This window comes from Carlito syrichta, unplaced genomic scaffold (genome assembly GCF_000164805.1).
Source record: "Carlito syrichta isolate Samal-C Ts95f unplaced genomic scaffold, Tarsius_syrichta-2.0.1 Scaffold133743, whole genome shotgun sequence".
NCBI classification, from domain to species: Eukaryota; Metazoa; Chordata; class Mammalia; order Primates; family Tarsiidae; genus Carlito; species Carlito syrichta.
The window spans coordinates 293,589-315,286 of record NW_007077839.1 but is presented as its reverse complement, the minus strand read 5'-3'; the positions used below and the strand labels follow the sequence as shown (position 1 = coordinate 315,286).

At 35.4% G+C, this 21,698-nt stretch overlaps 1 protein-coding gene across 1 annotated transcript in view; it reads left to right on the top strand.

Moving 5' to 3' along the window:
• Positions 1 to 21,698, top strand: part of AP3B1 (adaptor related protein complex 3 beta 1 subunit) — a 245,200-nt gene that overhangs the window by 145,254 nt on the left and 78,248 nt on the right. The window contains exons 20-21 of the mRNA XM_008049368.2: positions 6,400 to 6,472; positions 18,772 to 18,878. Of these exons, the coding sequence (XP_008047559.1) occupies positions 6,400 to 6,472; positions 18,772 to 18,878 (180 nt within the window). The remainder of the gene's footprint in view (positions 1 to 6,399; positions 6,473 to 18,771; positions 18,879 to 21,698) is intronic.

The following is a 21,698-nucleotide window of genomic DNA, read 5'->3' as shown; positions in this document are numbered from 1 at the left end:
AAAAGACGGAGAGTGTAAGTCAGAAAAAATAATCTACATATCCTCTGTCTGTATTTCTTAGCACAATTATTTCTTAGTCTCTCATAAATTGGTTTCCAGCTCTATCATTTGCTATAGATGCTGCTCTCTGAAAAGTCCAATGTGATGCTTCCCCAAACCCAGTGGCCTTCTCTTTGTTGCTACCCATCTTGATCTTTTTGTGTGACTCTTCCCCTACCTTTTGGAACTGAGTCTCTTTTGTTCTGACTTCCTTGACTTTTCATTATTTGGATAGCTTCACTTTTTATCCTCTTCTTGACACCCAAGTTTGAACATTGTCCCAAAATTAGTACATTAGTTTTTCATAATATTAACTAATATGAATGAATTTTTCTTTCATCCTTTTTCTCTAAATTTTTCCTGTTTTGAGATCTCATTCACATCTGTTGCTGCAGCTAAACATTTACGTCAATTACTTACATGATAATATTGCTCAATCTCTATAACAGCTCCAGCTTTCCTTCCCAAATTCAGACCAAATTCTTAGACCTCTCTGGAGCTAGTGGTTTCCAAACCTAATACAGCCAGAAGACATGCTCTACCATTGGGTACCAGCATTTTTTCCATTCTCTGAGATTTGTAGCCTCAGAATTACGTTCCACTCCTGTCATTCTGTATGTTTAGAAGGTTGCCAAGTCCTATAGATTCTGTGTATTATTTCTCATAGGTGTTTCTTCTTTCCTTACTGCTACCACTCTAGATTAGCTCTTCATTCTCTTCGTAGACTGTTGCCATTCGTCATCCTAAAATCATTGCTTTCCTAACCTAAGTCCTCTGTGCAACTGCCAGATTGATACCAACATCCTGTAGTGATGCCCATCTGAGTTCAGTAAACGCCTCAGGTTAGCATGCCCGAACTTGCCTTTGTAGTCGTGACCCACCCTTGTTCTACTACCATGGAATATTTGTGGTTCTCTTAACATGCTGTGTGCTTTCCTATTTCTATGTCTTTGTTCTTTCTTTTTGCATCATTTCTCTTATTATAGAAAATACAAACTGAAGAGAAAGTGGCCCCATATCAGTGTGATCTCTCTTCTTCCCCTACTTGTGAAATGTGGGAAATAAAAAATGTTACTGATGACACAGTATTACTCATGTGAATGGTGCAAGAACAATCAAAAGGGCAAAAATCACTGCTGAGTTGTCTGTGTTCCTAAAGTGCCCTAACATATCCATGAGGCCCAAAACTATGGTCATACATTCAGGTGTCATGTTTGTTTGTATTATTGACCTTATTTGAGGTCCAAAATTGTCAGTGATGACCAAAGAACATTTTCTCGTTTCAGTTAGAGCTATTTTGATGGATGAGCATAGTTTTCTGTGTAGATGTTCTTTTCTGAAATATGCTTAATTGAGAAATATTTTGAGTATAGTCCTTTTAATGAAATAATTCTTTGGACTCATAATACCTATAATAAAATTACTTTTAGTAATTCATACTTTAAGTGCTTTCACATACAGTGTACAGGGGGGAAAATTACAAAGAAGAGTGGAGAGAAAAATCAGTGATGTAGACCACATTGTGTCAGGAACAGATTCACATTCATAACACTTTATCCAGTTTTTTAAACCGTTATAATTAAGTTATATTCTGCTTGTAGTTAAAATTATGTGTTGAACAGATGGTGACAAGTTTATTTAAAATAATGTTTCAAAAATTTCCAGGGTTTTTTTTTTTTTCCTTCCATTTTACCTAGTCTAGGTAAATCACGCTGATCACACTGATATTCAGTGTTCTCATAACTGGCCAGTATATTCTAGTGCTCCGATGTACTATAGCTGTTTCAGCTATCTCCTTGTTAGTCCACTCTTCTTATCTTTTCTGTAATGTAATATTCTACTGAGTCTGTATACCACTTGCTGAAGCTTTAGGTAAAATGATGAAAATTTTAAATCATGATTGAAATTTATTGTGAATAACTTCAATGTATTTTCCTTATGTACATTAACAGCATCTTAATTATATAAGCTACATATAAAACATATCAATGTGAAATAATCACATTGATCAATGTGAAATAATCACATTGATCAATGTGAAATAATCACATTGATCAATGTGAAATAGAGATATAAAGTAATTTAATGTACTTGCACATAATAACACTATTAAGAGCATTTCCATATTTGAATCAAAATTAAGATTAATGCATGTATGAACAATGAAGAAAATAGCATTATTAATATATACATATCAGCGTTTGAGATGCTTTTGTCAGTTGTCTTTATCTCAGGTTATATGTATCTCAAAACTTTGCTAATCTCTTTTTGAGAGGTGCAGAGAAACTGATTAAATCTCTTAAGTGCTCTAAGGACCAGTCAGTCACTACTATTGTGACTGGTGTCTTAATGTCAGTAAATGGTAAGATTAGCTTTACTAAAAGATTTTGGGAATAAAGATCTTTTACTTGAAATATTCTTGGGGATAAAATAGTTTTGGTATGTGTTATGAAATAAACCAGGGATATAAGAGTGAAACAGCTATTTTTTTTTTTATTGGTTTTATATTCTATTTGGGAAACAGGAAACAAGTTTTAAGTGTATTTTTTACAATTATGTATGTTGTAATTATATAACTTTTGTGAATATTGAAGAATATTAGTTTTACAATTTTGAGGCTTGCCTCTTTCAATTTATGTCTGTCTCAATTTAGTTTATATTTTAAATTATCTAAAACAAAAATATCAACTGAGACCTTTGAAATGAAGTGAATACCATTAAGCAAACTTTCTTATTGAAATAGGTATAATCTAATAGGGAAGGATTTGGTTTAGCAGTTTAGACTTCCTAACTTAGAAAAAAGTCTCAATATACGGGCAGTATATCTATTTTATTGTAAAGCACAAGTTTAAGTTTGAGCCTCAGATTTTTAAAATCAAATTTGTCAGTTGACTTGAAAAGGAGACAGTCATTAAATTATCCTTGGTTGGTAATTTTAATTGAAAATATTTTATACAGATATCTTGTCCTGTTGGTCTAGAAATTAGTCTTGAATTGTTGTTGATTTCAGAATACAAACTTTATGTACTATTTATCCTGTTTTATAGTTTTAAATTTCAAATCTCTTTACAGTGGTTTCCTTTTAGGATGCATATTTGATGCTGGTTTTTTTTAAATACTTGCCTTTTTGTTTTTTTTTTAATACTTACCTCATGTCTGTTTTTTTTTTTAATACTTGCCTTTTTGTTTTTAATCAGCATGAAAATGAACATGCATAATACATGAAAAATGTTTTCGAGTATATTGTTACATATTTTTGTTTGTATTATTTGGAGCTTAATAATTATTTCCAGGATCTTTTATTTATTATTTGAAATGAAATACATTAAATAGAAATCAGTTTTTTAACCGTGCGACTTTGTATTTCATTTTGAAAATGTTGATGTGTTGAGGTGTATAACTGAATACCATAGAAACAAAATGGAGATTTGAAGATGATGAATTGATAACTAGGCATTTTTTTATGGTGAGATTTGAAGATCAGTTGCTGTTGTCCTTATAAAAGTCTAATACAGTCGCTCAGCTGTTAAAAACCTAATCCTCTATTTAAAAAAATATACAAAAACAAATTGTCTATCTTTCTGCCTGATCTCTTCTCAAGTACTAACACAATGGAAGCAGTGGGTGATCTGTCAATGTGTTTGGTTTGTCAATGATGGTTTTGTATAAATATTGGGAGGGTAAGAAATAAAATTCATGCAGTAAAATATGATTTCATCTGCCTTTTCTCTGCAGCTCCATGGCTCATGCTGCGGTGTGAAATTCTCATTTTACACACTTTGCAGGCGGAGCACATGAATTATGCATTGAGCAAGAAAAATCTCCTGCCTCAAGTCCTATATGCATTTACCCAGGTTCTGTCTCTATTACCAAGATGAATTGCAAATGGAGAAATGTTTGATGGAATAGAGCTCTTAACTTCTTTGTTTAGAATTCAGATTTTTATTTTTATAGTAGAGCCTTTAAGTTTGAGAATGTTTTGAACTTACTATGGATTTTTTAAAAATGAAAAATGAAATATAATATAAGAGAGGAATACCAAACACATCACGAAGCATTTTATAGCCTTGATTCGGAATGCAAGGCTTTTTCAATTCGGTAGAAATGACCATTATCTGTTGCTAATGTTGTATTTTAGTCACTGGTTATTTGCTGTTCTCAGAAAGTCAGTGAAATTCTGTCCTTTTGAAAGCTTTTTTCCTTCTCTCTGTTCTAGGCTTCTAATAAGAGATTATGCCAATTTCACATGCAGCTCTGTTCTGTGTTGTAGGTAACTTGATGTGTATTTAATAGATATTGTTACACACTCTTGGCTGTGAAGTAGAAAATAAGGTATAGACTTGCTTTCCACTTTAACTTTATCTTGATTTGATAGGTTTCTCATTTTTCAGGTGGGGAGGTTACAGTTTCATAAAGACAGTCATGCACCATTGTAGCTTATAGGAAGCTATACCCATTATGTTCAGCAGAGAATTTTGATAAGTCACATGATGATAAGCTCTTTTTGTTATATGTTCTTTCTTCACAGGAGTGATATTCTAGTTGAGATGACATTTTTATTCTGAACCTGTTTTCATTTACTTGCAACTTTTAAATTTCAGCCTCAAAGCTAACATTTCTTCTAATTTTTTCTCTATTCCTAAACATTGTTATTCCTTTGAGGAGTGGGCAAATAGTGTTTGTTTTGTTTTAAAATAAGAAATGAAAACTAAAACTTGTTTAGATGGTTTGGAATTTTCAGTGGTAAAAATAATTATTTTTAAGAAAAAAATCAGTGCTGTTATTTTAGTGTTAAAGTATACTATTATATAGTTTTTGAAGTTTCCAAGTATTGGCATAAGGGAATACTCCTTTCTGAGTACTGGCATAAGAAGAAAAGAAAGCAGAGTTTAAATCATTTTTAGATGTTATATACATATAATTGTATGTAATGCTCTTGTTCATGTATGAGTATAAGAGCACTAACACTGTGTAATCTTTAAATTGTGGTAATAAACCTCTTTCTTCAGTGATACCTTTTCTTAGCTACAGGGGTACTTCAAAAATATTTATAATGTATTAACAATAAAGTATAAACTTGTTTGGTAGATTATAAGTTATTTGAAGGCAGGACCATGTCTGTCTTGGCCATTATTTCCATTGCTTAGCACAGAATCTGATACACATGTAACATTCTGTACAAACCAATTGAATGAATGAATAAACGAACAAACAAAACATGTCAGTACAAACTTGAGTTTTGGCCTTTAATTTAAGAAGATTTAATGTCAAAAAAAAAAAGTATAGATTATAAAGATAGGAAACTGACCCAAATACATCTGTTTAACACTTACTCTTTGTGGGTCTTTAGTTGTTTGTAATGCTATTCAGTACTGCACTTAATTTATACTTCTTCCTTTTTTAAAGATTTATAATATGTTCTGAATCTCTAAACAAACTGTGAACATCACAGGCTTTAGGGCATTGCATTTTAGTCCATGAGTACACATATTTTGTAAATACAGTAAACTGAATATGCAGATCTCTGTTGGGGGAAACCTTAATTATGTACAGATATGTTTTGAAATATTTAGTCTCCCTACTAAACAATAGAGAAAGTAAGTGAATCCTTTTCAACCCTAAAAGAGCGAGAGGCTGTGAATTTTGTTTATAGATTTTAATGAGTAACTTTGGCAAAGAAAGTATTGAAATATAAAGTACCTATTACAATATCTGTCACAAACTACTTCAGAAAAGGCTAACCTATCACAAGCCTGTCAACAATCACAAAGCTATGCGTATGATATTTGAGTGTTTCTTTTTCTTTTTTTTATTTTAAAGATATGGGGTACAATTCAGGATTAGTTATACAAGTGGTCCTCGCACAAAGTTTGGACCTCCCTTTGGTGCCCACTTTGCCTGGTTTGAGTTCAGGTACCTTTACTGATGTTGTGCCCCTCGCCACTCTGCCCTAGCAATAGCCTGCTACTGCCAGTCCCTTTCTTAGTGTTTCTTTTTCTTAAGTAAGCCTGCTTAAAAATTATTTTCAAGACTAGTTATGTACTGTCTACCAAAGAGCCACTTTACATTTTTATGTTAGCAAAAATTTTGTTCAGATTACAATTATTTCTTACCTATAAATCTTCTTCTGAAGGTTCTTTAAGCACAAGGTATTTTAAATAATTAACAGTTTGCATGGGAAGAAATACTCTGTGCTGAGACAGAAATTTTGATTTAAAAAAACCATTTCATGTAACCACACAGAAGCTTAATTTGTCTGTTGGTAAGTCTAAGAGAAAAAAATGTTTTGTTTTAGAATATTGAGGACTATTCCATAGATTTTTAAACTAAACGTACAATAAATTGTTTTTTATTTTCTAGGAGAAAGGAAAAAAAACAAAGCAAGGCAGAAATGCTCTTACCAATAATGTTTCACTTCTAGATCTGGATGATTGTAAGTATTATAATTAAAATTCTTTCTTTTGTGCTTAGTAGGAGTTTTTTTTTTTTTAATAGTATTTTCCATGTACATGTCCCAAAATATGTTAGCATTTAAAGTGTAAAGTTTATAGGTGAATTAGGAAAGAAAATTTTGAAAATCAGTACTGTTAGTGTCTTACATCTGTTCAGCATATCAGTTTTGTATCACATGAATAAATAGACATGGTCAAATGAAAATGCACCAAATTTATTTTAAAATATTTTGCTTTAGTAATTTGTACTTACTTTGTTAAATAATCATGCATATCTTACAGCTTCTACATTGTGAATTGTTGATTATCTAACTTTAGGAGGTAGGGATTAGGAACAGAAATTGAAATATAAAAAAAAAAAAAATCACCATTTTCTACTTGCCATGGGAATGGAAATGGGTTACAAAACCTTTAGAGGCAGTTTGGCTGTACCTATCAATATTCTGTTTATTCAATTTATTTATTTATTTATTTATGAGTTGGAGTTTTACTTCATCGCCCAACTGAAGTGCAGTAGCTCGCTCATGGCCATCCCAGTGCCAAAATGCTGGTTTGTTTGTTTGTTTATTTATTTATTTATTTATTTATGAGTTGGAGTTTTAGTTCATCGCCCAACTGAAGTGCAGTAGCTCGCTCATGGCCATCCCAGTGCCAAAATGCTGGGCTGTGGCCATCCTTCTGCCTCAGCCTTCCGTAGCCAGAACTATGGGTGCATGCTACTATGCCCAGCTAATTTATTTATCGCCGGATTGCCCGGGTTGGTCTTGAACCCATGGGCTCAGGCAATCCACTCGCCTTGGCCTCCCAAAGTCCTGGGATTACAGGCTGAGTCACCAAGCCTGGCCCAATATTTTAACTGCAAAAAATCTTTGTCCCAACAAATCTACTTCTAAGAATTCAGAATATTACAAATATACTCACCCAAGTATGCAAAGACATATATTCACCACCTCCTCTGAAATCCTCCTGTGTTTGAGAGAGAGATAGTGGAACTAACTCTGTTGCACTATAAGAAAAGTAACAACAAGTAGGATTTCACAAATATTCAACTGCTGTTATTTTTGACGGAATTTTTCTATGTTGGGATTGAGTTATGTTTTTAGGTTGCCTCATTCTGGCATAGATCTGAATGTTTATTTGTTTACCTGCCCTGTCTCCAATAACCATGCAAATTTTTAATACAGAGAAATTAAAATATGTAATACAGAGAAATAACATAGAGAAATTTAAAATTGGACCCAAATTTGAATCATGTTTTACCTATTGGGTAAGACTTTGAGATTTGGTACTATCCAGTGTGCTAGTATGGAGAGATATATATATATATATATATATATATATATATATATATATATATATATATATATATGACAGAGATATAAATAGGTATAGCTTTTTGGAGTCATTTTAGCAATATCTATCAAAACTTAAATTGCACATACTCTTTGACCTAGCAGTTCTTTTCTAAAAGTTTGTCCTGCTGAAAAACTACTTGATATAGTCAGATCTGACTTTTTTATTTGAAGCCTTTGATTTCAATGACTTGATTTTGCATTTAGATTGAAGTCCATACTCCTTCTCCAGGATTCTAAGACCACAGATGATCTGTCTCCTGCCTACCTCTTACCCACATTTCAAACTATTCTGCTTTTTTGCATTTCTTAAACATAGCAGGCTCATTCCTGCCAAAAGCCTCTGAGAACAGTTCCCCCAGGTCATCTCATGGCAGGCTATACCTATCAATATTTTAACTACAAAAATTTTTAATTAAAATTTTAATTTTTTTATCTTTCAGGTCTCAACTCAAAAGTTACCTATTCTTATATACTGGGCTACTACAAAACCATTTATGGCCAGTCACAGTGGCTCACGGCTAGAATCCCAGCACTTTGGGAAGCCAGGGTGGGAAGATTGCTTGAGGCCAGGAGTTTAAAACCAGGCTGGGCAACACAGTGAGATCCCATCTCTAGAGAAACATGTTAAAAAATTAGCTGGACATGGTGGCACATATCCATAGTTTCAGCTACTCTTGAGGCTGTTGTGGGAGGATCACTTGATCCCAGGAGTTAGAGGTTACAGTGAGCTGTGATTGTGCCAGCCTGAGCAGCAGAGCAAGATCTTGTCTCTTTAAAAAAAAAAAAAAAGTGTGTTCTGTATGTAGACACAAAAGTTTTTCTTAAAAATTAAGTTTTTCTTAATTTTAAGAAAACCTTTTTCCAACCTACATTTTTAAACTCAAGATAGCATATAGTATTTCTCTTTGGTTTTAATAGTCAAGTGCTATTTCTTTCTTTTTTTTTTTCTGAGTCATCTTTATTTATTTTAATTTATTTTCTTATTATAGAAAATATATTCTAATACTCACTTGTGGGGTACAAGTGAGTATTAACTACATAAGTAAGCTGCATGCAGGTGAAGCTTGGACTTTTAACTGGCCCTCACTCCCCTGTTAGTGGACTGGGTGCCTTTTGTGTTGTCATGTCCTTTCCCCCCAATTCCTTCCTCCCCTAGCAGTACCCTGCAACTGCCTATCCCACCCTTGTGATAATGTGACTAGTGTTCAGGGCCCATTATGAGTGAGAACATACAGTATTCAGTTCACTTAGTATGATGATCTCCACCTCCATCCAAGTTGCTGCCAAGTCCATGATTTTGTTCTTCTTTATGACTGCATAATACTCCATGGTATATATGTACCCCATTTTCTTCATCCAACCCACTTTGAATGGGCAGCAGGGTTGGTTCTGTGTTTTTGCTATTGTCAATAGTGTGGCAATAACATGCATGTGCAGGTGTATTTGGTAGAGTGATTTATGATCTTCTAGTATATTCCCAGAAAAGAGATTGCTGGAGCAATTTTTAGTTCTTTTAGGAATTACCACACTATTTTTCATAGAGGTTGAACTAGCTTGTACTCCCACCAACAGTGCAGAAATGTTCCCTTTTCTCTGCACCCATGCCAGCACCTGTTGTTTTTTGACTTATTAATGACAGCCATCCTTATTGGAGTTAGGTATCTCATTGTAGTTTTGATTTGCATTTCTCTGGTGATTAGTGAGACTGAGCATTTTTTTCATGTGTCTGTTGGCTGCTTTTGTGTTGTCTTTTGAAAAGTGTCTGTTCGTGTCCTTTGCTCATTTTTTAATGGGTTTTTTTCCCCCTTTCACTTTTAGTTCTTTGTGGATCATGATGTTAGGCCTTTGCCAGATACATAATTTGTAAATATTTTTTTCCCGTTCTGTGAGTTTTCTCTTTCCTTTCTTGATGGTTTCTTTTGCTGTGCAAAAGCTTTTCAGTTTGGTTAGGTCCCACTTGTCTATCTTAGCTTTTATGGCATTAGCTTTTGAGGATTTGGTCAAGAATTTGTTGCCCACCCTAAGGTGTGTAAGGGCGTTTTCTTCCAGGATTATTACGGTTTGAGGTTTTATGTTTACGTCTTTGATCCATTTTGAGTTGATTTTTGGATATGGTGATAAGTAGAGATCCAGTTTCAATCTTCTGCATGTGGTTAGCCAGTTTTCCCAGCACCATTTGCTGAATATGGTCTCCTTTCCCCAATGATTGTTATTGGTGGCATTGTTGAAGGTAAGTTGGTCGAGAGACCATATTTTTATTTCCAGAACTTCTGTCCTTTTCCATTGTTCTGTGTGCCTGTTCCTGTACCAATACCATGCAGTCTTGGTTATTGTAGCCTTATATGATTTAAAACCTGGAAGTGTGATACCTCTCACTTTCTTCCTTTTACTTAGGATTGTTTTGGTTATTCGTGCTCTTTTCTGTTTCCATATGAATTTCTATATTGTCATTTTCAGGTCTGAGAAAAATGATGGTGGTAATTTGACAGGTACTGCATTGAATCTGTAGATTGCCTTTGGTAAGATGGGCATCTTGACAAGATTGATTCTTCCAATTCGTGAGCATGGGGTGCTTTTCCATTTGTTGTGTCATCCTTGATTTCTTTGAGCAGTATTTTATAGTTTTCATTGTAAAGCTCTTTCATTTCTCCGATTAGGTGGATGCCAAGGTCTTTCTTTTTTGTGTGTGGCTAATGTGAATGGGATTGCGTTTTTTATTTGCTTCTCCACCTACTTGGTGGTGGTGTAGAGAAATGCAACTGTGTTTTGCATGTTGATTTTGTTTCCTGAGACTTCTAAAGTTTTTTATCAGTGTGAGGAGGCTTCTGACAGACTCCTTAGGATTTTGTAGGTATAGAATCATATCTTCCACAAAGAAGGATAGCTTTTGTGTGTGTGAGTTGTTGCCCGGGCTGGAGTGCAATGGCACACTCACCACCACCCCAGTGTCACCCTGCTGGGCCCCGCAGTCCTTCCGCATCAGCCTTCCAAGTAGCCGGAACTATAGGCACGTGCTACCACTCCTGGCTAATTTTTGATTTATTGTAGAGATGAAGTCTCGTCAAGTTGTTTTGGTCTCAAACCCACGGGCTCAGGCAGTCCACTCGCCTCAACCTCCCAAAGTGCTGGGATTATAGGCTGAGCCACCGAGCCCGACTAAGAGGGATAGCTAGAATTCCTCTTTTCCTATTTGGATATCCCCGATTTTCTTCTCTTGACTGATTACTCTAGCTAGGACTTCCAGCACTATGTTGAATAGAAGGGGTGAGAGTAGGCATCCTCGCCTTGTTCCAGTTCATTGGGGGAATGCTTCCAGCTTCTGCCTATTGAGCAAAATGTTGGCTGCGAGGTTATCATAGATGGCTCTTACTGTTTTGAGGAATATTCCTTCTGTGCCAGGTCTGCATATCAGTATGATGTTGGTTTCATAAAATAAGTTGGGGATAATTCCATCGTTCTTAATTGCCTGGAATACTTGTTCAAGGATTTTCATCAAGAAAGCATGCTGGGTTTTGTTGAATGCTTTTTCTGTGGCTAATGAGATCATTGTGTGGTTCTTGGTTTTACATTGTTAACGTACCTGTGTCCCAGGAATGAAACCTACCTGGTCATGGTTGATGATCCTTGAGATGTGTTGTTGGATCTGATTTGCTAGAATCTTGTTGAGAATTTTTACATCTCAAGGAGATTGGCCTGTAATTTTCTTTCCTTGTTGGGTCTTTGCCAGGTTTGGGTATCAGTATGATGTTAGCTTCATAAAATAAGTTGGGAATAATTCCATTGTTCTCAATTGCCTGGAATACTTTCAATGAAATTGATATCAGCTCCTCCTTGTATGTCTTTTAGAATTCAGCTGGGAAACCATGTGGTTCAGGGCTTTTTTTGTTGGGGAAATTGCTTATGACTGAGTCAATTTCCTGGATTGTTATTGGTCTGTTTAGAGTTTCAGTTTCTTCTTGTTTCAACCTTGGGAGATAGTATAATGTCAGAAAGTCTTCCATTTCCTTTAGGTTTTCTAGTTTATTTGTATACAGGTGTTCATAGTGATCTCTGATCATCTTTTTAATTTCTTCAGGATCAGTTGTGACTTTGCCTTTTGTGTTTCTAACTGCTTATTTGGACTTTCTCTCTTTTTTAAAGTCACTCTGGCCAGGAATCCATCAATCTTATTTATTCTTTGAAAGAACCAACTGTTTGTGTTGTTGTTCTTTTCTATGATAGTTTTGTCTTCTATGGTGACTTTTAGTGAGCTGATTTTTCTACTGAAATCAGGATTTAGAAGATCTTGTCTTTCTAACTCCCTTAGGTGTGACGTCAGGCTGTTTCTAACAAAATCTTTTAAAAGTCATTTATAGTCCTTCATTTTTAGGAACTAACACTTGAAACTCTCTTGTTAACAAGTCAGTTCAGCAAGTGTTTGTGGATTGTCTGCTAAGTGCGAGGTACTTTGCTAGGTACAGTAGTAGATGAATAGAATTTAGTCATTCCCTTCAAGAAACATAAATCTAGTGAGGGACACAGATACCTGAACAAATAACTGTTATGTAAGAGATAAAATAGATGCAAACTATATTGAAAAAACCAAGAGGGAGACAAAAATCAATTAAAAAGCTATGAACGTCTTGTGGAAGAAGCAGGATCTGGCTTAGAAATAAAGACAAGCAGAGTGCTGCTGACTTCATTGTATGCTGCATATTAGCCTATTGGAGTTCTCCATTGTCCATGGCAAGCAGCTTGATGATCCAACACTAAAAATTCACTTGAGTGGCTTGAGTTCTCATCTGTGAGAGTTAGATTAATCTTGAAGGAGAACCAGACACATTCCCTATGTTTTATCTAAGAGGATGTCATAATCCACAAATATTATTTGCTAGGTACACACTGCATACTAGGAAAAATGCAAGCACTGAATTTATTCTTTTCTACACTAAGGAGATATTTATTGAATACTTGCTATGATCTGTATAATCTGCTACATGCTACAAATTTTAGGTGAACATACTGTTATCCCTGCTCAAGGTTCTCTCAAAGCATAACTGGAAAAAACAGATTAGTTGCCAAATAGATTGCCATATTATAGATGAAATGAGAAAGATATGTACAGAATCCTGTTAAGTATCAGGATACCTAATCCATCTAGCAGTGTCAAGATGTCATTCTTAGCTGAGTGTGAGTTTTAGTCAGGCAGTTAGAGGTACGAGGCAGGGTACACTAGGCAGAGTAAAGGCGTGGAAGCATCAAGAACTTGCTACTACCAGAAATAATGATTGTCTCTCTCTAAGAAAGCAGAATAGTTAGCAACCCTAGCAGTAGCCTGGCTCTACTACCAAACAGTTCTGTTGTTTTTAAAACTTCCCACAAAACACATTTCTCTTTGCTGAAGTGTATTTAATACAGTAATTGCACAATGATTATTATGATCAGAGTTCTGCTTTAGATTTTAAGAATAAGTAAAACTTTTAATATAGAATGGTTTGATATGCCATTACTTCCCCCCTTATAAAAATGCTTATCCTGTACCAGGCACAGTTTAAATGCTTTTACACATATCAACTAAAAGGATTAATGACCCCCAGGTATTAGTATTATCCCCATTTCATAGATAGAGCAGCAAAAGCATAGCTAAGTTAAGAAATGTGTTCAAACTTCTCACAAGAAGACATATGAATAGCCAATAGATACATGAAAAATTGCTCAGCCTCGTTAATTACCAAAGAAATGCAAATTAAAACTACACTGAGATACCACCTAACTTCAGTCAGGATGGCCCTCATCAATAACTCAAAAAAAAAAAACACATGCTGGAGAGGATGTGAGGAAAAAGGAATGCTTCTACACTGTTGGAGGAAGTGTAAACTAGTACAACCACTGTGGTAAACAGTGTGGCAATTCCTAAAAGATCTAAAAATCGACCTTCCGTACGACCCAGCAATCCCCCTTTTGAGAATATACCCAGAGGAACTCAAATTATTCTATAAAAAAGATACCTGCATATGCACATTTATTGCACCATTGTTCATAATATCAAAACATGGAAACAACTGTGCTGCCCATTGAAAGTGGACTGGATAAAGAAAATGTGGTATATATACATGATGGAATATCATGCAGCCATAAAGGACAAAATTTTGAACTTCATAGCAACTTGGATGGATTTAGAGTCTGTAATACTCAGTGATCTATCACAGAAACAAAGAACTGAGTACCACATATTCTCAGTCATAAGTAGACTCTGAAAATTTTTAATAATATTATAAGAAAGGAACTGGCAGTTAGTGGTAAACTGTCAGGGGAGGGAAGGGGAATCATAACATCAATAAGGGTGCCTGATCTCAAGGCAAAGAGAGGCCAAACTTTGCCTATATTATGACCACTTATATACCTAACCCTGAATTGTACTGCACATCTGTTAAAAAAAAAAAAAAAGTGTCCAAAATGACACAACTAGTAAGTAACAGCTGGGATGCAAAACACAGACAACTTAGCTCCACTTTCCTCTTAGCACTCCACTCTACTGTCTTGGCCATAACTCATTCAACAATATGTTAACACAGATCATAAGGCTTATCTGAAGCATAATTATCATTGGCAGATAGAAATTTTAAAAAGACTTCACTATTGTACTGATAGTATAATGACATAGCATAGGCTTGCATTTCCTGTTATAGAACACTAGAATATGATCTCTGCTTTACAATCATCTTACTGAGACCACACTGTATGAGGTACTAAAAAATATTTGAATTTCCAGAAATATAAAATACGCCTGAGAGCCGGGCTCGGTGGCTCAGCCTGTAATCCCACGCCTTTGGGAGACTGAGGTGAGTGGATTGCCTGAGCCTGGGGATTCGAGACCTGCCCAGGCAGCAAGACCTCATCTCCACAATAAATCAAAAAATCAGCCGGGCGTGGTAGCGCATGCCTATAATTCCAGCTACTCGGAAGGCTGAGGCGGAAGGATCGCTGGAGCCCAGCAGGTCGAGGCTGCGGCAGCCAGGAGCGGCCACTGCACTCCAGTCTGGGTGACAGAGTGAGACTCCAACTCAAAAAAAAAATGCACCTGAAAAATAGAAATCATATTGCTACCTCCAGCAGATTATTAGGTCATGTATTAAAAATAAAAAGAAGAAAATAAAATTAACTTGTAATCCAAATACCCTGTGCAATATTCTGATGGTCAGTTCAGCTTTTCTTCATATTCAAATCCCCCTCAAATTGTATCTTACCCAGATACTGTTTTGTTTTGTTTAATTTTAAAGCAAAGTTTGTTAGAGAAGAGGAAAAAGAAAGGGAAACATGCCAGAGCTGGCATGGGTGAAAGAAACTGCCCTAGATGCTCTTTTGTCACTTGCTTCTTTCTCGGTTTATCCTATACAATCTTTTCCATACCATAATACCTAAGAATATTAATAATATTCTTAACAACCTCATTTTTAATTGCATGATTATCCTTTACATTGTTGTTATAAATTCTATTCAACTGATTTATTGTTGTTGGAAATTTAACTTGTTTACCTTTTTTTTTGCTATCATAATCAGTGAAGCAGTATTCAATATTGAAAATATATTATTGCATTTTCTCTGTAATTATCTACTGAAAATAAATTTTCAGGAATAGAATTGCTGGTACAAAGACTTTGACTTTGGACTTTTGTCTAAAATGCCCTTAAAAAGCTTATACCAAGTTACACAGTATTAGTATGAGCATGCCTGATTCCTTTCATTCTCACCAGTGCTGCATTTTGTATTTTAAAATTGCCTTTACCAGTTTGACAAGTGGAAATGGTATCTCATCTTAACTCGTATGCCATAATACATATATACATTTTGCAGCTTTATGGGGTCCTTTTATTAATTATTACACATTACTAATTAAATACCTCATCATAGTCAGAATTCACTTTAGGATAAGCTTTCACTGCCAGCTTTCATCTTGCCAGGCCTATAAGCAGACATATAACTATCTTTTTAATACTAGCCTCTGTGTTCAGAAATGATATTAGAAGTCTATCTTTTTTTTTTCTAAGAGTAGAACTTGCCTGTGGTGTGAATTTTTGTCTCCTGTCTCTTGATGGTATTCATTTAGCCAAGCCATAGTTGAAATCAGAGGCCATTTCTTATTGAGTTTTTTATTCCTTGCATGGGCATCTAATATTTTGAATGGGGGGATAGTGGATGGATGAGTGGATAGACCAACAAACAAACGAACCAACATGCATTTAAAGTTTACTAGGAAAGTTATATAGTGCACGGAAAGGCAACATATTGTGGTCTAAGTTAAAAGAACCAGTCTCTAATTCTATAGTGGTCTAATTACTCACTTGTTTTTGTTTTCCTTGAGAATCTTCATCTCCCTGTGCCTCAGGCTCCAGTGTCCTTAATAAAATTGCTCTTCCTAAGCCTTCTCATTGCCGTTACCTTACTTCAGTTTTTTTCCACCTCATTCCTAAACCACTGCAAATTCTTCCTTACTGCCAGCTGTGCTGCTCTTTCCTGCAGCCTGTCCCTTACATCACCATCTGATTAATCATTCTGCAGTACCGTATTTTTATGTCTTTCCTCTGTTGGTAGGTTTTTATCAGTTCGCCTTGGTCTGTAGGATAAGTCCAGCCCCCTTAGTTTTCCAGTGCTCATCTTTCAGCCTTTGTTTATAGCATTCTCTTCTCCAAGTCTGCTGGCTTCTTCCTTTTGCCTTATTCAAGCCCCACCTTTACTTAGACACTGGGCTTCATTCTTTCCTCTTCATGAAGGTTTCTCTTACACCCTGTCGCCTTTGCTCATTGTACAGCGGTTTTTGGTGTAGATCCAGGAAAACCTGGGTGTTTGTGACAATATGTCCACTGTACTGAGTGAGTGCAGGGGAACCAAGATTCTGCCTCTTCTGTTATGCATGCTGAGGTTTTAAGATTTCCCTTGAAAGTTTCCTTCTTTGGCAGTATCATTTATGGACTGTATTTTTACTTTTTTCAAAAGCATGTGTACCCTTTTAAGTTTTGAGTTACTTGGAGACAGGGACCATAGCTTGAAATTTTTTGTCTCTTTCTTTCTGTCTTGCTCAAGAAATATTTATTGTTAACTTTATGAATTAATATTTTTTTCTGCCCAACTCACAGAGGATTGTGAAACTAAAATAAGGAAAAGACACTGTGAAAAGTAATGTCATTTTAAGTAACTGTTACTCCCTTCAGAGTGTTACTTTTGAGTGAGAATTTGTTGGAAACTGAAATTTTTCCTATACTTTAATTTATTTTATTCAACAAATAGTTGAAAAATTTCTAAGTATTAAAATTTGATAAGTTAAAGTCTATTCACACAGACCAGTAGAAATAAAAACATGTGAACTCACAAATTTGTATTATGTACAGTTTTAGAACTTTGTCCAAGTATACCAGTGGGACAAAGAAGGCACAAACAACTGTTGGTAGGTTAGCCAGGGAGTGTTTTTCCTTTAAGAAGCATCTTTGTGGGTAGAAGTCAGAAGATGCGCAGAGCACAGAAGTACCTTCTAGTCAAATGGGAGTAGAATATAAAAAGCACAAAGACACAAAACAAGATATTGGGAACTATTATTCTGTAGAGCTAGAGCATAAAAGTGGCTGAAATTGTAGATAAGCTGGACCTGAGCTATCCAGGATGTGGCCACTAGCCACAGCTAGCTATTACATTTAAATTAATTAAAACTAAAAATGCATTTATTTTGTCATATTACCACAATTCAGGAGCACATTAGGCACATGTGGCTAGTGGCCACCGTATTGGGCAGCACAGACTTAGAACATTTTCGTTGTCATAGGAAGTTCTGTTGGACGGGGCTGAGCTAGCCTTGTGAACTTAATTAAAGAATTAGACTTTTGTCTTATAGGCAGTTACTATCCTTTGAAGAGCCTGAAACAGGGGAGTAACATGATCAGATTGCATTTTTAAAAGACTTTCAAACTTAAAATATCAGTTCTCGAGAACGTAGTATTAGAATCAGTTCTCAAGAACAGTTTTAGAATCAGTCAGACATTTTCATCTAGCATATAGCTTTTGCTGACAACGTATAATTAGGAGACTGTACCCTTAATTAGTTAGAGTTGAGAATAAAATAGAGAAAGAATTTTTTGTTTGTTAGTTTTTGAGTTGGAGTCTCACTCCGTCACCTAGGTTGGAGTACAGTGGCGTGCTTATGGCCACTGCAGTGTCAACCTGCTGGGCTCAGGTGATCCTTCTACCTCAGCCTTCCAAGTAGCCGTAACTACAGGTGCGTGCTACCACGCCTGGCTAATTCTTTTTTTTTTTTTTAATTGTAGAGACAAGGTCTCACCATGTTGCCCAGACTGGTCTCGAACAGGCTCAGGCACAATCCTCTTGCCTCAGCCTCCTATAGTGCTGGGATTACAGGCTTGAGCCATAGCGCCCAGCCAAGAAAGAATTTAAACAACCTTTCAAGATTACTGACTCAGCTGGAGAACTCTTGAAAACTACTGTTTTTTTTTTTTTTTTTGAGTTGGAGTCTCACTCTGTCGCCCAGAGTGGAGTGCAGTGGCCGCTCCTGGCCACCGCAGCCTCGATCTGCTGGGCTCCAGCGATCCTTCCTCCTCACTCTTCCAAGTAGCCTATTTTTAAATATTAATTTAGAAAAATGTTTCTTCACCTTTTTCTTTTAGTGAAATTACTGGATGATAAATGTTAGTGATAATGTTATCTGCTAAAAATTTTCAAAAACTATTGTACAAGATATTTATATCCTTATTTTCTTATAGGATTTGCTGTTATGTTTTGAAAGCTAAGACTAATAACTGCCATGACTTGATAAATAGAATTGTTATACATTTATTAAAGTAATTTAATTAGATATACTAACAAAATAAAAATGTTGCTTTTAATATCTTGAATTAAGTGTTCCTGCACATTTGCTAATTTGGGCCTTTTTTTTTTTACAGTTAACTCAGTATCCTCTCCAGTTGTACTTCCCACACCAGCTCTTCCTCCAAGTTTGATAGCTGATCTTGAAGGTTTAAACATGTCAGCTTCCTCATCAGTCATCAATGTAAGTTATGTTTAAAATATGCTAGCTCGGTTATTATATGATGCCTTTGCATCTTTTTACTTAAGATGCAAATAATTGAAGTAGAGTCTTAGTCTTGAATAGATTCTTCTAAAGAGCAAGTCCAATTAAGTTAAGACCTTTTAATTTTGTAAATAGTTTTTAAATTTACTCTGCTCAAACCATTATCTTCTCAATTTACTTTTGCTTGTTTTCCACACTTTATTATGATGTGTACATTTTTTCTCTGGTTCTGTAACATACAAGGGTTCTTTGCCACATTGGGGCAGATTATATCCCTAAATTCTGCCATTAAAAAATTGTTGTCTACATTAACAGACTTTCATTTTCATAATCATTCTATTCCTATCACACTGCTTTTTCACCACTGTAGGTTATTAAAAATTCTTGATTATTTTCATTTGAAAGACCAAGATTGTATTTCTCTTTGTCTTATTTTCATACATTTATTTACATGTGTCGGTGTCTTTTTTAAAAAATTATTTAATGTTATTTATAGGTTGTGACATGAAATGAGGTTAGAGGCCTACCTATGACAGAATAATGCCAAAACCATCAACCTCTCATAGTATCTGAAATTTCAGTAACTTTTTTGTGTTTTAGCACATTGTATCCACTAACCTTTTACTCTGAATCAAGCAAGCTGCCTAAGTTCTTAATATGCTTGACATCCTGTTAATTTGTTGTCAGAAATCTGACAAATGAGGGGATAGAAGAGTAAGTGTTGATGGGCACAGGTAGTTTGAATAAATCTGGTTCCCAGGCCTGGCAGGATCCTATGGAGTACATACTTCTTCATCTGAGCTACCAGGAAGCGTAGAACTGCTTCTGCCAAAAGTGGGAAAGAGGAGTGCCTAATTCTTGCATATTTGTACAAAAATAATTCCTCCTTCAAAGCAAGTATGACATCAGGGCCATTTAATGAAATACGAAAAAGAGCTACTTGCATTTTTGTTCAACTTTGGTCACTCACTTAGAAAGCACAGGTGGAAACTGTTAAACTAAAGTTTTCTCTTAAGAATGAGATTCCTAAGCACTCAGAAATGATAAGAATGTTATTTGGGATTTTAGTTTCTTTTTGTTTTAGGAAGCAGGATTTATTGAGAGGACAGAAAAACTCCTACAGTGGTAGGGCCCCCGAAGGGGTTGCCCTAGTTTCTTGTTTCTAAAAAGAAAAGACACATTAAAGGAGATGAGGAAGGAGCATTGAAAATAAGTAGTTAAGTCTCATTTATTCAAGTGATAAATATTTATTAAGCATTTGTGGTAGGATCTAAAGAAGAAAGTATTAATTGGAAAGTCTATAGCAAAGCAATTAGTGGAATAGGAAGCTCCTCAATGGGAGACCCAAACTTCAACTGTAGTATGACACCTTATATACCTAGTTCTGAGTTGTACCCCACATCTTGAAAATAAAAAAAAGTTAAAATACTTGATAGGCAGCAAGGCAGTAAATAAATAATAGTTTGGGCTGTGATGTCATGTCTAGGGTGCGAATCCCTGCTTTGCTACTTACTGCGTGAGCATGGGCAAATCAGCATCTAAATTTCCTGTGAGAATAATCTCTACCTCGTGGGATTGGTGTGAGATTAATGAAATAATGCATGTAAAGCTCTTACAGTGATTGGCACATTGTCGTCACTCAGTAAATATTAACTAATATTTTCTGAAGTGGCATGATGTGTGGTAATGAACTCTGAGTCGACTCTTACTTTATTAGCTGTAAGAAGAATGCAGTTGAGATTAGAAAATCTCATAGTAAATTTTCATTCATCACAAAGTAATTGACTCACCCTTTTATGCTAAGGAAAATATTTATTGGGATAGTCTCTTCAAAGGAAGGAAAAACACTTCATCCAAAGTTGTACAAAAGGACTGCCAAGTGACATGGCTGAGTGAAACAGGAACACAACGCTTACCCCCAAAGATTAACAAAGTGATCAAACAAATGGAGCTAAAAAGAATGGCAGCCAGATATTCACCACAGCAGCCAAATAAGGAAGGGAGTAGAGCATTAAATAAAGAAAAATGTAGAACTTAGAAAAGCAGAACCTATAGAAATAAATGGAATATTTTGGTACAGAAAGGCATGACTCCTAATATCACCTCCAGCTCTCAGAAAAGTCCTGAGAAAAGAAGGTGAATCAACCATGTATTAAGATTTCTCATTATGTGTATGAATTTGGAAAGAAGTAGGCTAAAGACATCAGAGGAAAATAATCAAAAAAATCCTCAAGAATTACAACTCCCATGTAATGTAATAGAATTTCAGCACATATAGGAGCTGTTTTGGATCCTGAAATGAAATTCATATTAATAGAATACATTCATAATTTTTAAGTCAACATGTTCTAGTTGAATAGAAAGGAGAAATCAAAGTAATTTATGATAAGGTAATATTTGCAGTGATCGGTAAATGCTTGACCCTGACTACACTAGAAGATATGGTGAAGTAGTTAAATGATGCTTGCATTCATGTGGAACCGTGAATGCGGTAGCTGTGGATGCAGACTGATATAGGTGTGCTTGTTGTATTGGCAACTCATATATTGTGGGTTGTGATGTTGCCATCAGTGACATAATTTTCCAAACATTTAACAGCTTTTCTGGACAAAGGTAACTATATTCCACATGATAAAATCTTGTTTAAAAAAATTACCTTGGCCATTGCTTGACTAAACTTTGGTGTGGCGATGTGCTCTTGAGCTATGGCTGCTGCCATGTTTTGTAAACTTTGACCCCTTCTCCTACCTTGTAGAGATGAATCTTCTCTCTCTCTCTCTCTCTCTCTCTCTCTCTCTC